The 18,808-nt window shown below is 39.7% G+C and overlaps 1 protein-coding gene across 1 annotated transcript in view; it reads left to right on the top strand.

The window, feature by feature from the left end:
- TRPC5 (transient receptor potential cation channel subfamily C member 5) overlaps positions 1-18,808 on the top strand; it is a 270,889-nt gene that overhangs the window by 109,692 nt on the left and 142,389 nt on the right. The window contains exons 2-3 of the mRNA XM_005614425.4: positions 2,865-3,002; positions 17,677-18,075. Of these exons, the coding sequence (XP_005614482.2) occupies positions 17,698-18,075 (378 nt within the window). The 5' untranslated portion in view covers positions 2,865-3,002; positions 17,677-17,697. The remainder of the gene's footprint in view (positions 1-2,864; positions 3,003-17,676; positions 18,076-18,808) is intronic.

Genomic DNA, 18,808 nt, shown 5'->3' with positions numbered 1-18,808 from the left:
GGATTTGTGCTGAAACTGCCATTTTTGACTTGAGTTCAAAATAATATTTTTTCTCACTATTAAAAAACAAAATTATAGGGGCCGGCCCCATAGCCGAGTGATTAAGTTCATGTGCTCCACTTTGGCGGCCCAGGGTTTCACCAGTTTGGATCCTGGGCACGGACATGGTACCACTCATCAGGCCACGGTGAGGCGGCGTAACACATACCACAGGCAGAGGTCCTCACAATTAGAATATACAACTATGTACTGGGGTAAGTTGGGGAAAAAGGAAAAAAAAAAAGAAGAACATTGTCAACAAATGTTAGCTCAGGTGCCAATATTTAAAAATATATATATATATATATAGGGGCCGGCCCAGTGGCACAGCAGTTAAGTTCGCACGCTCTGATTCTCGGCGGCCCAGGGTTTGTCAGTTCAGATCCAGGGTGCAGACATGGCACCACTTGGCACGCCATGCTGAGGTAGGCATCCCACATACAAAGTAGAGGAAGATGGGCACTGATGTTAGCTCAGGGCCAGGCTTCCTCAGCAAAAAAGAGGAGGACTGACAGTAGTTAGCTCAGGGCTAATCTTCCTCAAAAAAAAAAAAAAATATATATATATATATAAATGGGTGATGTATAATAACCCATTAATAAATATGTAGAATGTATGCAACCTTTTTAACACCTTTGAAGAAGAAGAGTGCAAAGAGCCAGATCAAACTGCTCTAACCATAAATCAGCAATTTCTGTGCAAAGGTATTAGGCCCATCCACCAAGCAGGTAGTGCAAATTCCCAATAGATACAGAGTTTCAAGGGGCAGAACACTACTGACTCCTCCCCTCAATAAAAAAAAGTATCACGGCCAAGTCACCTGATAAAGCCGCCTCACTTCCTCCTAATCCCAAACCCAGGGCAACCTCTCAATGCCTACCATGAGTGGAGTCTATTAATTTAGATATATCACGCAAGAAACAGGTGGAACTGGCTTGCCCCCATCTGCACAGCTGTTGGAATGTGAATGCTACCTCCTTCAGAATTTTTTTAAACATTCATCTATGTAAAAAGGTAAATGATAACTCTGTGAGGTTGGCGAAGGTAAGTGAAAGAATTGAATGAGACAATGTATGTGAAAGAACTGTGTAGTCATAAAGCTCTAGATAAATATCAGGGATCTTTAAACTATAGAGAGATCATAAAAGCTTTCTGACTCCTGAGACACATTTCATCTGAGAGAGACAACGGCCAAGAGGAACTTTGTTAATGGGAGGTACAAAATCCCAAGATACTAGTTTTCAAGGAAACTTGAGGATAAATAAAAGTCCCATACTGCACAGTAAGTTGAAAACATAACTTACTGAACTGCTTACTATAAGAAGTAGTACAGTATGACTAATTATATAAATAACACTAATAAAAGGTTCTAGTCAACTGGAACTCATCAAATTATGGTTCCACAAATCACTGATGTTCTTCAGTTTGCACCGAGGAGTTCTGTCACAAAAATCCATCTGTGGCAGTCATTCCTTGGTTTGCAGAAACAATAGTAGTTCATGGGGAAAATTTTTTCCATTTCAGGTTTTTCAGTCACAAATTTCTCTTAAATCCTTTAGTGACTGCCAGCAGGCAGCAAAACAAATGAACCTGTAGAAAAAGGACACCTAGGAAAAGCATATCAGGTGTCATTGATGGTTTGCTTTTATTCTTTCACGGTCACATACCTGTGCCTGCACTTAAACTACTAGGAAAATTTCCTTGTAGTCCTCTGATGGCATGAAACATACTGTCTCAGTCTCACCTCTAAGAGCCACTTCCCCACAAGGGAAAGTGGTGGCACGAAGGGCCGGAGACGCAAAACAGGGCAATTGTAACCTGAGGCAGTCTTGGAGGCAGAAAATTCTGAAAAGAAGCCAAATTGTGCAGCCAAGAAGAACACAATTCACAGCAGCATTTAATCCAGAGAGCAAGGTTTGGATAGGACAGGTAGCTGGGAGGATAGACAGCATGAGGGAACAGGGCTTGAGTTGAAGCAGATGAAAGATATGCTGAGCAGAGCTTTTGTATATGTTAGTATGCCCCTCTATTTACATGGTGCTCAGTCCATATTGAGGTAATGGATGCAAATGCTTAAAGAAGTTGGATTAAATTTATAGCAATATCTTATAAGGTCCACAGATAGCATCCTGACTTCCAGGTGGTCTGCTATCCAGACTTGAGAAGCACTAAAGTTAACTTGTGGGTGACAGAGCCGTAGGGGATCATCAATAGACAATAGAGATCTCTGGCAATAGTCTTAATTCTTGGAAGGGGCACAATGGAGAAAAACCCTCTCTTCTGAGAACATATTCCTTGGAGTCTCTATTAGAGGAAAGATCTTGGGCTGGTTCCCCTTATAATGGAAATCACTAGGATTCATTAAAATAGCTCTGAGCAGTATGACTGCTATTTCTGGGAATCAACACTCAGGAGGCTGTAGGCCCAGACCTCAGAAAATCAGTGCAACCCCATCTTTGAGTCCTGTTCTATTCTACCTTAGGAGTACAGGCATATAACGTTGGACTGACCCCAGTGTCAAAGGGAAACATGATTCACTCTATATTATCTAGTTTGTTTCATCTGTAAAAACAGCCCAAACTAGTAACTGAGTCTCAAACTTCATTTCTTTTAGCCTGAATCATCCAGTTTGCCTGTCTTTAGGGAGTAAACACACGGCTAACTGATAAATGTGTCCCACACTTGGTGCTGTATCTAACCCAGTGGTCTCTAAGTATCATAAATGTTGCTAATACTGTGAAAACATTTACTGTTTTAATAAATAGTTGATTTTAGGGCTGACATTGATCTTAGCAATCACCTTTTCTATCCCTGTCATTTCACAGAAAAGGAAACAGACATTCAGAAGAGGTAATGTGACTTGCTTGAGTTCATACTTCAAATTAGTGGAAGAGCTGAGACTAGAATCCAGGCCTCCTGTTCCCAGGACACTATTCTTTAAACTGCACCATTTACACATAGAGGTATGTACCATTATTTCCAGGTAAGTCCCCTGCCAAATTTTTAACTTTTTTTGAAACTGTACTATTGTAATATTTCAAGTTCTAATCTTGAATGTCGGGGCAGGCAGGAAGGTGGAGAGCTAACCATCTTTGCAGGAAATATATCCTATACAAAAGTAAAACCCTCTCAGTAACAACAAGGGTGACCTGGTTTTAGAGATCCCAATATGCAAAATGAGAAAGTCACAAAAAGTCACACTGAAGGAGACTGCATTATAAGAGAATACTCAGCAGAACTTCTTGAGTGCATTTAAGCATTTAAGATCATTACTTGGCAGAACCCTCTGGGGCAGAGAAACAAAGTTAAAATGCTAAGAGCCACTGCCAAATGAAGACCAAAAAGAAGGCAAAATAAGCATCTTTGATGTAAAATGGAAGTCATGAAGAAATAGAATCTGTTTGACAGAAACTTAGTTTACCCTGAAAATATCAGTGTCCTAGTATCCAGCCTAGTGAAGAGCCTTTCTCAATCACATGGATAGCAGCAAGATCACTCTTCTAGTCATGCATGCTTAAACTTGGATATCATACTGAGGTTCTCTCTATATGTCATTCCCTAGAGTCTATTACCAAGCCCTGTTTTTTCTTCCTTTGAAATAACTTTAAAATTCTTCTCTTCTTCTCCATTCTGACTACCAGCATTCTAGATGGGACTTCGTTATCTTATGGCAAAAGTCCCGTTGCCTCCTACTCTAATTTACAATTTGCACAGCCATAGGAGTCACCTTATAATATATAACTTTCTTGATTACATCCTGTTTAAGAAGCCAGAGTGATACCCAGATGCCTATGTGATCAAGTCCTAGCTTCTCAACCAGATGCTCAATATTCTCCAAAAAACAGGCCCATCTTACCTACCCCTACATACTTCCTTCTCTTCTCAAACACTGCCACACTCAAGGCAGTGCCAATTCCCATCGTTGGCTTCCATCCCCACCCCACATATAAGAGAAGTGTTCTCCCAACTTCCACATCTACCTATCTAAATCGTACCTAGCTTTTAAGATCCAGCTCAGGTTCTACCTCTTCCACCTATCTTTCCTAAACACCTCCCAATAACTTTAGCTAATCTTGGTCTTACAATTTTAATTAGTGCCCACTATTCTCAAGGTACTGATCTCCTCACTTCTTTAGAAATAGAAAAAAACTAGCAAGTAAAAGTTGGGACCCATTTAATAAAAATCCTTCTCCGAAACAGAGGAATGGACAAATGTTCATATAGCCCCTGATGTCTGTTACTGTGGAGAGCGCCAGGACATTATTTGAAGGTTTCCCCAATCTTTCTTCCTCCCAAGATGAAAGTAACATCTGTTGTAACATCCTAAATGTACTTTATTCGTGACATGTGACCAATTTGTTACAGAACCAGAGATTCTTCGAAATATATGAGAGGGAAGGGACTTTGGATCATCAATTATACATTATACATGAGAAAACTGAGCTCCATTTCTGTTTCCTGGACTTACTGATATTTTTCCCCTTTAGAAAGCCACTTCTGGTAAATTAATAAAACAGTTTAGAAGGAAGTTCAGCAGTATGTATATTTAATAATGCTGCTTGGTTTTCACCCAGTAATTTGAGTTCTGGGAAGCTATACTAAGCAAATAACTTTGAATATATAGAAAAATCTTTATATACAAATATATATATATACACAAATATATACAAATACAAATATATACAAAAATATCTATCACAGCTTTATTTATAACAGTCAAGATAAATGGAAGAAATCATACATATCCCCAGACTGGAAACTAGTTAAGTACATTACAGTATACCTGATCTGACCCAATGAAATATTATGTAGCCATTTAGCATGATATTTTACCATATGATGGTGTAAAACATACTGTCTTAATCTCAGCCAGCAGAGCCACTTCCTCACAAGGGAAATGGGTGGTGGGAAGGGCAGAAGAGTCAAAGACTGTTATAATGGGTAATGATGTGTGGGAAATTCTTGCAAAATATTAAGAAAACTGGATAAAAAAATGTCAATCCAGGATGAACACGTTTAAAAATTCATGGGGAAAAACAAGAATGGAATTATTTATTTCAAACTACATTGTGTGATTTTTTTAAATGATTATTCATGATTTGCTGATTTAAGTAAAAATTTTGTAATTTTTATTTTAAAATAATTTCAGACACATAGAAAAGTTGTAGGAACAGTACAACAGTCCTGTGTACCCTTCACACAGATTCCCTAATTGTTAGCATAAAAAAACTTTTAAAGAAGTCCCTCTGCTCCATTTAACGAGGGTTTGGCCAATAAGCTCCTATGTGAGCATTTCCACTTTAGATTCCAAAGTGAAGGGGAAACAGAAAGGGGACAGACACTCATTTCTCATGGCCTGTGGGATCTGGGATGAAAGCCAGCCCTAAGACAAATAATCAGATGCAAGACTTTTAATCAATTACACTGCCTATTATTTGCTGTAATCAGTGTCATCCAATTCTGCCTTTCCCTTGACTACTTCAAGGAACATCATGCAGACAAAGTGATAATGAGTGTTGAGCAACAGATTTAAACACCCTCATGCAGCTGAGTGACTTGAAGCAGACAAATATATATTTTTCGCTCATGTCTTCATTCTAGTGAAGATGAAAAGCATTGATTTAATCCAGCCTCCAGCGGTTCTACATAACTCCCCTGGACATCAAATAAAAGTGAATAAAGAGTTGAAGAGCTTACAAAAATAAAAACATAACATGTCCATAGCCATAAAATTGTATTATGCAAATGAAAGTACCCACATTTTAACATAGATACCGTACATTTCCTCCCTAAATTTGGATGAGTCTTCTGTATTATAGACATTATAGAGGTAGAAGAGTCATTTGGGTCATCTAGCACTATCCAATAGAACTTTCTGTAATGATGAAAATGTTCTATATCTGTGCTGTCCAATATGGTAGCCATGAGTCACCTGTGGTTATGAAGGGCTTGAAATGTGACTGGTACAACCGCAGAGCTGAATTTTTAAATTCATTTAAATTTAAATAGGCACATGTGGCTAGCAGCTACTGTACTGGATAGTGGAGATCTAGCCCCTCCTCCACTCTAAGTAGAAATTTCCTCTCCATTCCCCTGGTCTATTTATACTCTCCCTGATGATCACATCCACTTCCAACAGCTTTAGTTAACACTTACAGTGATGGTACTCAATCTTGGCTGCATGTTACATTCACCCAGAGAGCTATTTTTAAATGTCAATGTGCGGGTATTTTTTAAAAGCTCCTCAGGTGATTCTAATGTGCAGCCAGGGGAGAACTTTGAAGAGTATGCTGATGAATTACAATTCTATACCAACAGATCTCAATGTTGAGTTCCACATGCTGACTAGATCTCTCCTTCCTGATGTCCAAAAAAAACCCTCAAACACCAACATATCCAAAAGGGACATCATTATCTCCTGTTGTCCTCATCCAAATCCTTCAAACTGTAATTGCTTAACTTACCTCTGCCATTTTGCTATTTGTTTTCTACATGTCTTATTATTTTTTGTTAATTCCTTCATTGCTACCTTCTTTTACATTTAATTGATTTTTTGTAGTGTATCATTTTGATTTACTTCTCATTTCCTATTCTACATATGTTTGTAGTTATTTTCTTAGTGGTTACTCTGGGGATTACAATTAACATCTTCAAGTTATAGCAAGTTATTTGAATTAATAATAACTTAGTTTCGATAGTATAAAAAATTCTATTCCTATGCAGCTCCATCCTTCTGCCTTTATGCTGTTATTGTCACAACTTACATCTTTATATATAATATGCCCATTAACATAAATTTGTAATTTTTGTTCTATGCATTTATCTTTTAAATCATATAGGAAAAAAAGACTTACAAACTAAAAGTACAATAAATATTGACTTTTATATTTAGCTATGTAGTTATCTTTACCAGTGTTCTTTATATATTCATATGGCTTTGAATTACTATCTAGCCTGAAAGAATCCCTTTAGCATTTCTTGTAGGGCAGGTTTACTGGCAATGAACTCCTTCAGCTTTTGTTTATCTGAGAACATCTTAATTTCACCTTCATTTTTGAAGAATAATTTCGCAGGATATAGAATTTTGGTTGAGAGGTGTTTTTTTTCCTTTTGACACTTTAAATATATCACCCCACTGCCTTCTGACTTCCATGGCTTCTGAAGAGAAATTGGCTGTTAATTTTATAGAAGATCCCTTGTATGTGACAAGTCACTTCTCTCACTGCTTTCAAGATTTCCTCTTTGTCTTTTGACAGTTGGATTATAATGTGTCTTGATGTGGAATCTCTTTGAATTTAGGCTTCTTGGAGTTTTTTTGATCTTCCTGGATATATAGATTCATATATTTCATCAAATTTGGGAAGTTTTTGACCATTCTTTCCTCAAATGTGCTTTCTGCCACTTCCTCTTTCTCCTCTCCTTCTGGGACTCCCATTATGCATCTATTTGTACACTTGATGGTATCTCACATACCTCTGAAGTGTTATTCATTTCTACTCTTTTTTACTTTCTGCTCCTCAGACTGGATAATTTCAATTGATATATCATCAGTTTCATTGATTCTTTCTTCTACCTGCTCAAATCTGCTGTTCAGCATTTGGCAAACACTGGGACGTCTCCTCCAACTCTGAGAAAATTCCAGTGGGGATAAAACAAAGGCAATTCGCTGAACTGATCCATCTTTTTCATGCAGCAATTCAGTACATATGTATTGACCAATCAAAACATATAATCATGGAGCCAGCCTGGTGGCACAGTGGCAGTTAAGTTCACATGTTCTACTTCGGTGGCCCAGGGTTTGCCAGTTTGGATCCCAGGTGCTGACCTACACACCACTTGTCAAGCCATGCTGTGGCAGGCATTCCACACATAAAGTAGAGGAAGATGAGCACGGATGTTAGCTCAGGGCCAGTCTTCCTCAGCAAAAAAAGAGGAGGATTGGCAGCAGATGTTAGCTCAGGGCTAATTTTCCTCAAAAAAACAAAAAACATGCAATCACAATTCTTTCAGAACAAAATCTATATTGCTACCTCCACTGGTACCAGCAAGCCATACTAGGAATGTGGGCCACTGTCCCCATGGCTATCTCCAAGCTAAGGAGTCGGGGATGGCAGGCAGTTCGGTAAAAATGCCACAAAACTCTCTTACCAAAATTTAGTACCTTCTTTCTTCATTAAGCATTACTCCACTTGTTGTAAGTTTATATTAGATTGCCAAGTTCAGAAAAAGTTGAATCTGGTGGTTTTTGCTAGGTTATTCATTGCATTAGTGGAGAGAAGGTTTTTGGACTTCGCTACTCTGCTATGCTATATAATGTCCTTTTTCTCCTAATCAAATTTTTTGTGGCAATTTTTAGACATTTATCCTTTCACTTAAATTTTAATTTTTTGTCCAGCTCCATATAAAACTCAAATACGATACTTTTTGTAATTTATATATTAATTTGGCAGTAAATTATATTTTTGCTAGGTTGAGTCTTTCTATTCAGTCACATTGTGTGCTTCTCTATTATCTTTGGTCTTCTTTTATCTCCTTCAATAACTTCTTTCACATGTTCCTTTCTAGGTAAGTTTATTCCTGAATATCTTAAGATGCTGTAACTCTCATGCACCAGATTTCAAGTTCTGAGTGATGATGGATGATTATTGTTAAAAATTTTTTTAAAGCTATTGATATTTGTATATTTTTCTTGCATTCTGTCACCTTACCAAAGTCTCTCGTCACTTCTAAAAGATTTTTGTAAAGTTTCTTGGGTGTTTTATTATACAATTATAGTATCTGCATATGATGGTAATTTTTTCTCCTCTGTTAAATATTTATAATATTTTCATGTTCTTCTCTTATTAGTCAGAACCTTAAAATTGAATAATAGTGCTGATTCTGGCATCCCTATCTTGTTCTTGATTCTAATGGCAATGGGTCCAGTATTTTACAATTTATTATGATATTTATTATTGATTTGAGGTAAATAGCCTGTTGTGTATAGGTAGTTTACTTCTGTTCTAATTTTACTTAGATTTCTTTCAAAGAAATAGGTGGTAAGTTATATCAATTTTTTTCATCAATTGACAGAATCACGTTTTCTTTCCTTCAAGTTGTTGACTTATTACTGAATTATATTGAAAATTTCCTCATATTAAACCATGCTTGCATTCTTAGGACAAATTCCACTTAGCTATAATGTGTTATTCTTCAAATACACTACTGATTTTAATTTGCTAATATTTTGTTTAGAATTTTTGGAATTATTTTCATGGTTGAAATTTGCAGTTTTCATTTTGGGGTATGTTTATCAGGATTTGGCATTAAGATTATGCTAAGGCTGTAGAATTAATTGGGGAGTGTTCTTTCTTTTTCTTTTTTCTTTTCTTTTCTTTCCTTTTCTTTTTTTTTTTTTTTTTTTTTTTAAAGATTTTATTTTTTCCTTTTTCTCCCCAAAGCCCCCCGGTACATAGTTGTGCACTCTTCGTTGTGGGTTCTTCCAGTTGTGGCATGTGGGATGCTGCCTCAGCGTGGTCCGATGAGCAGTGCCATGTCCGTGCCCAGGATTCGAACTAACGAAACACTGGGCCGCCTGCAGCGGAGCGCGCGAACTTAACCACTCGGCCACGGGGCCAGCCCCTCCTTTTCTTTTTTTTAATATATTTTTTTTGCAGGGGAAGATTTGCCCTAAGCTACCATTTATTGCCAATCTTCCTCTTTTTCCTTCCTTTTTTCCCCCCAAAGCTTCAGTACGTAGTTGTGTATAGTTGTGAATTCTTCTGGTTCTTCTACATGAGCCACCACCACAGCATGGCTACTGACAGACGAGTGATGTGGTTCCACACCTGGGAACCAAACCCAGACCACTGAAGCAGAGCGCACAGAACTTTAACTGCTAGGCCATCAGGGCTGGTTCTCTTTCTTTTTCTATAATTTGAAATATTTTTAATATCAAGATAACCATCTATATTTTTTAAAGCTCTATATACAGCTGTGAAACCCCTTGAGCTGAATTACTTTTAATTGGTAGATATTTCAAACTATTTAATTTCCTCTATGATTTTTAATCCATTCAGGTTTTCCTTTATTTGCGGTTTAATTTTGGTAATTTTCCAGAAAATGCTGTCACTTAGGATGCCTTCAGCTTCTTGTAACAGAAAAGCATCCCTAAAAGTGGGTTAACAGAAAGGGAGTTTTCATCTCACACAACTAGAAGTCTAGAGGTTGAGCAGCTCCAAGATTGGTTAATTCAATGGCTCAAAGACATCATAAAGGACCCAATTTATGCCATCCTCAGCATGTAGGCTGCATTTTTCAGGTTGGCTCTCCCCATAGACCCAAGATGGCTACCAAAGTCTTTGGTGTCACATGGAAATGACAGCATTCAGAGCCGAAAAGGGAAATATTTCTTTATTTACGTCTCTTTTTAAGAACAAAGAAATCTTTCCCAGAAACCCTCCAGCCTATCTCATTGTTCAGAATTGCATCAAATGCTCAAATCTAGTTCAGCCACTGGCCAAAGAAATGAAATTTCCAATATTGACCTAGTCTTTGACTAATTAACACTTTTTCCTTGAGGTGAAGGAGGGACCTCTTGCCTGAGCTCATGTCTGCATGGAGGGGAGGAGGTTAAACATACAAACAAAAGCAGAGCTCTAGTGACAGAGCATTCCCCCGTCCTCCCACCACTATTTCATATAGTAATTCAATACATATCTATTGAGAACCTACTAGGTGCCAGGCTCTGGTTATAGAGTAGGAAACATGACAGATAAGGTGCTTGCTATTATGGAGTTTACATTTTGGTTGGGAGAGCTAGATGTTAAAATAATAATATATAATAATAATAAATAAAAATATGGTCATTTCAAAGAGTGACAATTTCTTGATGAAAATCAAATCAGGGTAAGGAGATGTGGGATGACTTATGAGTATCTTGCTCCATTAGAAAAGGTGGTCTTGGAAGGCTTACTGAGGAGATGATATTTGAGCTGAAACTACATGATAAGAAGGAAACTGTGAAGATCTAGTGGAAGAGGATTATAGGCAGTGAACCACATGGGCAAAGGTCCCAAGGTGGTCACATGCTTGAGAAGCTTGAAAAATAGAAGGCAAGCCAATGTTCTCCTAAAATACCATTGAGTTTTATATACTCACACCTGAGTACATACTGAGTCCATCTTCTAGAATAACCATCTCTAAATTGCTGTCTATCGAACTCCTACCAACGCTTCAAGACATAGCTCAAATATTACTTTCTCTTCAATTACCTCCCCAGATAGAGTTGTGTCCCTGCTATATATTAGAACCCTTATCACACAGTAGTACATTTAACTTATTTTTGTCTCTCCCTCTAGACTTAGAGTTGCTTGAAGGCAAGGGCTATGTTATTTAGGTATGTGTATTTGTATTCCCCACTACCAAGTGCTCTAGGCCTGACAAATAGTGGTGCATAACAAGTATTTATTGAATTGAAACACTAAATATCTACTATTCCTAGCACTAGTATAGGCATTATTCAGCATACAAAAGAATCTACCTTCACTGAAGTAGTTAAGAATGTAGACTCTGGAGTCAGAAGCTTGGTTCTAATCCCATTTCCACCACTTACTAGCTATGTGAACTTAAGCAATTTGCTTAACCTCTCTGTGCCTCAGTTCCTTATCTGTGAGGTAGGAGATAATAATGCTAACTCCCTATAAGTGAGGAATAATTTAAATAATGTATGTGAAGTATTTTGCACACGGTATCTGGCACATGATTAGTGCTTAATGTTAATTTATTATTATTTATAAATTAATGAAATTATTGGATTGATAAGATTTATAAAAATGAAAAACCTAATACTGCAAATACATCACTATGCAGGCTGGTTTAAAGGGCCTTCTGAAACAAGATGCTATGGTATCTTGACCTCAACAAAGCATTACTGAATGAATGAATAAAGAAAAAATAGCCACAGTGTAATCTAGTTCTAGAGCACTGGGTTAGTTTCGGAGCATCAGACTTTAAGAGCAACACAGTACGGTGTAACTAGAAGCAGACCACTAGGATGCTCATAATTCTAGAGAAGGGGAGACTCAGCGCGGAGAGAGACATGAGAGCTGAAATCAAACATTTGAAGCGTTATCATGTGGAAGAAAGGAGAACTTTGTCCAATGCTGCTTTAGAGAGCAGATCTAGGACCATGGAATAGAAGTTGTAGGCAGGTGATTTCAGCTGAATATAGAGAAACATTTGCTGAAAGTCAGCACTCACCATACAGGTGAGAAAGCGGTGAGTTTCCCATCAGTGGAGGTGCTCGTTAACTGAACAATCACTTAACGAGGATATTGTCAAGGGGATGTTTTCATTGGGCAAGGAATTATTCTAGGTAACCTGTGAGGTCGCTTGCAGGAGGTTCAAGATCTAAACCTTTCTGGGAAAGATTAGTGTTACTACATTAAAATTAGGAAGTTCTCAAACTGATACTCTGCAAGGACCCAAAATATTCTCAGAATCAACACCTCACCAAATGTGTGTATGTGCATGCATGCGTGTACACACACACAATCTTCCTCTGACCAGCCCACTCCTGTGCTTTTGAACATAAAATTGCCACCTTATTCATTCTTTGGATTGGGCATTCAAGGTTTCTGTTAATATGTAATTTTTTTCCTAGAAGAGGTATGACTCTAAGCCACAAGGCCTTTATCATCAGCTTTTATCACAGCACCTGGTATATATACACTGAATGTGTTTATTATCCACCATCCACACTTGAGATTATACAAGTTTATCAGATTAAATCTACTTGCCCTAAAGGGCTCTGAAGTGATGGACAAGTAGACAGATAAGCTTGGATACAGGTGAGAGGTCACAAAGGTTTCACCATTCAAGCTTAATCCTCATGGTACAGAGCACAAGCCACGCACAGATACCAGGTTCCTCCAAAGGCATTATTGTTTTTTAGTTAGGTGGAAAACCAGGCTTTCCTCCTTACGAACAAAGTCCTGAACTGGGCAGTGATCTGGGCTGGGATTTGGCAAGACCACCTTGTGCCCTGGCCTTCTGCCCAGCCCGTTGATTTAGCTCTTTAAATCGCATCATTTAAGCCCACAAATGTCACAGATACCATTAGACAAACTCCTCTGGCTATGAGCACAGAAAAGAGAGAACACGATAAGCCCCCTGAGGCAGCCTGTTAGACCATTCCTAATCTTTCATGCTTGTGGGACTACATTGGGAGTAGGGTTCACTTGTAGAATGGCATGAAGTGCTGGCTGGTTTCGTTTTGTTCAGTTAAGAATACACTTCAAGGCCAATGCATAATAAAGGGAAAGCCAATCCCATCTCTTGGCTTAGGTTAATGGCAGGTGAGTGAAATCTGCCAAGTATAAAGGTAAAGGGTAATGGGAAGGAACCTTCCCAATAATGCATCTTCAAGAGATGCCAGAAACTCCATCGTTAGTTACTTATTCCAAGAGTAATGGCAGAGTACGACTAATAGCAAGCATATGGAGAAAGGCCTGGACCAAGATTGAGGCTAAAGAGTCAAGTGGCACCAGAAGTGAGGATTGGAAGAGGGCAGGGCACTAGGCAAGGCATTAGACATCTATATAAGCCTACGCGTAGACAATGCAGGGAACCCCTTTTACATCATTCTCAATGCGTAGTATAGAGGTGGGCATGGATACATGAAAGAGATTTCCAAGACTGGACATCAGGCCTCTCTTTTGCCTCCATTACATCTTTTCTGTCCCTCTAGACACACATCTCTTGACTCCCAAGGCCACAGCAACTTTCATAATGCAGGAGTCCACATCAAGGCATCACTAGCTGTTAGCCATGTGATTTATTGTTCCTTCCAGTTGTAGTTTTAGAGATGCAGTGCCTTACAGCAAAGGACTGACTTTCTAATAGTATAATCTCAGGCAAACCTCTGGAGGAGATATTTTTCTCTACAGGGGAATACTCTGAGGCTTCTCATGACACAGCCCACTGGAAATGCAATAGACCAGATTAATTTCAAATGGAAGAGACAAAAAGTAAAACTAGACTCTGAATCAACTATATATCATCCAATTATATTTACTTCAAGCACAAATTACCGTGATTTTACTGTCCTCTCTCTTTCACTACTATAACCCACGCATCTGGCACATAGTGAGAGTTCAATGAATGGGACTGCTTGTTGCCTTCATTATTATTACTATTAGAAGCAGTAGTAGTAATAGTGCTGCTCCATTACCTGGCACAGTGCCTGGGATATATTAAGGATTCAAAAATGTAATAATTTCTTTATTGCACCAGCTACTGGCACATAAGAAGACACTGATTGAGTTAGTTCCCTTCAGTCTCACCTTTCCCTGGGATACATTTGTCTTCAGTTTCCCTCACAGCTGTGCCTGACTAAAGTGGGCGCAGATCTTCCTGTAGCAATAACGCTTAGCCCAGCACCACCAGTGACACCATCTAAAAAGACATCCAGCCTTTTCTTCCATGGTAGCCTCTTAAATGGCAAATGGGCAGTAAGATCATTTTTCTTATGGGGAATCTGAGGTTATGAGCTACTGCCTTGGATCTTTAGCTTGCCTTTAATCCCTGTATCCTATTATAGCCTGAAATATATACCCCCTACCAATGTCTCCCAACTATGCCATTATCAATCTCACCACTTTTGTTCTCGCACTCTGTAGTGCCTAGACTACCCTCACATTTTCACATTTAATTCATCCTCAAGGACTGGCTTAAGAGCTGCCTCTTCCATGCAACATTCTCTTAGACCTCCAGCCCTCACTGAGCTCTTTCTGAAATCCCAAAGCATCAAATCAGTACCACAAAATTTAGCACTTCATTCCCCAACCATGCTGACTTTCCTCAGCTAGATTATATTTGCTCATTAAATATCCATTTGTTGAGTACCCCTCGTGTTCAAGACCCTGTGTGAGTGCTAGGAAGGCATGAATCAAGGTACTTCTACCCTAATGACAGGAAGACAAATATGCAGCTGGTGACATTGAAGAAATGTGATCCAAGTACCAGTGGAGAACTCAGAGGGAGATCAACTAACTTTCTGACAGTATTGGGGGAAGACTTAACAGAGAAGGGGACCTATAAGCAAGGTGCTGAAGCTGAGAAGGAGTTTGTTAAGTGGAAAGAGTTGGATGAAGCCATGTGCAAAGACAACTCAGAGAACATGGCTAGACAACTTAGGGTGAGCAGAACCAGACTAGATGAGAACCTAGGGTGGGATGGAGAGAGATGAGAAAATATCATGGAAGGTTTACTCATTCATTCATCAAATATATATCAAGCATCCACAGTGTGCCAGGAGCTTGGCTAGGTGCAGGTGCTAGAAAAACAGAACAGATCCAATCCCTGCACTTGAGCTTTAAAGCGAATTGGACAAAACAGCCAATCACCAAGTAAGACAAATAAATTTGTAACTGCAAACTGTGATAAACATTAAGAAGGAAGAGAAGAGAGTACATTGGAGAGAAGAATATGAAGGAATTGCTCTGAGGAGGTAACGGCTTGTTGAGGCTTGAAAGATGAAAAGAGCTGGAGAAGAGTTCCAAGCTATAATCAAAGGTCTTGAGGTGGGAAAAAGCTTGGCATGTTGGAAGAGTCAAAGGAAGCTCCACGAGGCTAAAGAATAGTGGATGAGTGTGAGAGAGATGAGGCTGTAGAGGTGAACACAAGCCTAGACCTGGTGGCGCTCAGAAAGAAGTGTTGATTTCATCACAAGAGGAGCAGGAAACTAACCAAGTAGGAGTGAAATGGGATCAGATTTGTGTTTCACAGGATAACTTGGGGGTAGTATGGAAGACGATCTGGACGGGGAGAGAATGGAATCAGGATGATCAGTTGTAAGGCTGTGGAATGGTCCAGTTAAGACATGATGAAGACAGGGACCTGTTCTTTCATATCGTCCAACAGTGACTGGCAAGGTGCTGGGGACACTGAAGGCTTCCTCTGTGTTCGTATTGATTAAATAGATATAAACTGAAGTGGGTTGTTGAGCGTCTCTTTAGGAGATTGCACTTTCTCTTCTTCCTCCTCCCTTTTTGTTTGTAATGGAGATACGGAGGCAGTCTAAAATTAGTGTTCTTAAATTCATTTGCTGTTTAGTGACAAACACTTATTCTAAGTGCCATTTTCCTTTAGCCACGCTGAGTTACTTGAAAGTAGCACAGACAAATATCAGTGCTTCTCCAGACAGCCAAAAAGCACCCTGCTCTCCTGAGACTTGGGTGCAGAGAGAAATTTGTCATTTGGGCCTGTTCAGGGCAAGAGGCAACACTCACATTCAGATACTAACTTCCCAGAAGATCACAAGCACATGAATTGCAAATGCCACTTGTTATAATATATGCTTCTCCCTCTGCCAAAGCAGGGATGTAATTACCTGGAGGAGTGAGGCAAATGTTTGTGGAAGCTTCATGTCTCTATCTTCTCTTACCTCCAGGAGATGAGACAAGAGGCCCTTTATCACATTTCCATTTCCTTTTGCTGGCAAAACAGTTCGGTAATGAAAGACACTTAAAAGGGTCTGTGAAAACTCAGCTTCCACAGCGTCCTGGAGGGAAAGGAGGTTAATCACCTAATGAGTCTGAGCCTCATCTTCTCCCCTAGGGAGGATAATTATTCCTATCTCACAGGGCTAGTACAAGGAGTCAGTGAGGAATGTGCATGCATTTGATCTGTAAACTACGATGCAAGAGCTCTCTACTGTGATTCATTCTGTGCAATTGAAGGCAAAGACTGTATTTTTTTCTTGGTCTCCCAGGGAAAATTAAACACATTTTAGGAACTCAATAATAGGTTTTACTTTAAAATCAATGCTATTAAAATCCGGCTTTAGATGTGGTGCATATAAAACAGACCATTCAATTCTCAGAATTGAATCAGATTCTCAGATCTGTCAGCTCCTTGGTTTGGAGTGGTGGAGGAAAAAGTCATGAGTGGGCAGAGGGTTTGCATGGCTTTGGCCAATGGGAGCCAATACTCCTCCAGTGAGCGGCAGCAAGAAGCAGGGCTTCAGTTAGCACTAGAACAGAATTTCAATCCAGGATCTGCACCTGGGGCAGCTACAAATGTAATCCTGAAAACTACCACAGGCCTATAGGCCCAGGGCCCAAAGGAAATTGGCAAAGATGAATTCCAACTTTGCATCACCAACCAAAAGTATTATCAGGAGTATTTTTAGACAGCATAAGGGAAGGAAGGAACTAACCTGTGCCACGTCTCAGGAGGTTTATCCTGTGCCAGTTGCTTTGATAATGCATTATCTCATTTAACTCTCACAATAGCTTTATGAGATAGAAATTATTCTTTAGCACAGGGCCTAGTACACAGTAAGTAGTCACTAAATGATAACTGCTATTAATGTTATTAATATTGGTAAACTTAATAATCGTAAACTAAAGCATGGTGGCCTTGAGTAACTTATCCAAGGTCACAGAGCTGCTAAAGCCAGGATTTGAACCTAGGTCTTTCTGATCCAAAAGGCTGGCTTCTTTCTGCTATACCCCTTTGCAAGAGGAGAAAGATTGTGGCATTAAAACAGTTTAGGGTTTTCCAACTTCTTAGCACGTCTTCCTCCATAACTGGCCACTTGAGACCTTCAGGTATCTAAGAATATCTTTGGTCTCCCTCTCTCTCCTCACTCAGGTTTCTAAATTGCTATGAACCATGGCCCAACTGTACTACAAAAAGGTCAACTACTCACCATACAGAGACCGCATCCCCTTGCAAATTGTGAGGGCTGAGACGGAGCTCTCTGCGGAGGAGAAGGCCTTCCTCAATGCTGTGGAGAAGGGGGACTACGCCACTGTGAAGCAGGCACTACAGGAGGCCGAGATCTACTACAATGTCAACATCAACTGCATGGATCCGCTGGGCCGGAGTGCCCTGCTCATTGCCATTGAGAACGAGAACTTGGAGATCATGGAGCTCCTGCTGAACCACAGCGTGTATGTAGGCGATGCATTGCTCTACGCTATCCGCAAGGAAGTAGTGGGTGCTGTGGAGCTTCTGCTCAGCTACAGGCGGCCCAGTGGAGAGAAGCAGGTAAGAGAAGTCACTATAGGCTGGCAAATAGCCAGGGACAACAGGGCACTAGGGTCTGAAGCCTGGGAACTAGGGAAGGATAGGTAGGCTGGAGTTGAGAAGCCCTATCATGGCGACCCTCTGCTTTCACAAACAGCATCAGCAATCTCAGGTGATATCCTAGAGCTACCCTGCATGGCCCACGCTGAGTTTTACTCATTTGCCTTTTCCTTATTGGTATTTGCCAATATACATTCAACACTTAACAACCCAAAATTGTGCTCTGTGTTTCCAGAATATTCAAGCTCCTTCTACCCTCACTACCCCGCCCCCTGCTCTCTGTCATTTTCTTCCTGCACTCAAAGCATACATTCTAGAAAAGGAGAGACCAAACACAGACCTAGGCTTCCTTCCTCTCACCAGCCTCTCTCCTGAAGAAGGACAGGAGGCTTTTAAACTTGAGTGCCCCATGCAGATGCAGACAGATACAGAGACTCACATATTTTTCCAGTACCTGTCGTGTGACTGCATTCCACCCCTAGATGTTCGGGATTTTGCCTCTTTGATACTCCTGTCCTCCAGGGCACCTAGGTTTAATACTGTGGAGTCATCTTTGAGTCTTTCCTCTCCCTTGCCTCTGTGTCCAATCCCCAAGCCATCTGGTTTCGGCCTTCCCAATATCTTTTACATACTTTCTTTCCTCTCTAGCCCAGCCCCCATGACTCAGTCTCTGGTTCTCATCATCTCTCTCCTA

Source organism: Equus caballus, chromosome X (genome assembly GCF_041296265.1).
Source record: "Equus caballus isolate H_3958 breed thoroughbred chromosome X, TB-T2T, whole genome shotgun sequence".
NCBI lineage: Eukaryota > Metazoa > Chordata > Mammalia > Perissodactyla > Equidae > Equus > Equus caballus.
This window is presented reverse-complemented; position numbering and strand designations above follow the sequence as displayed.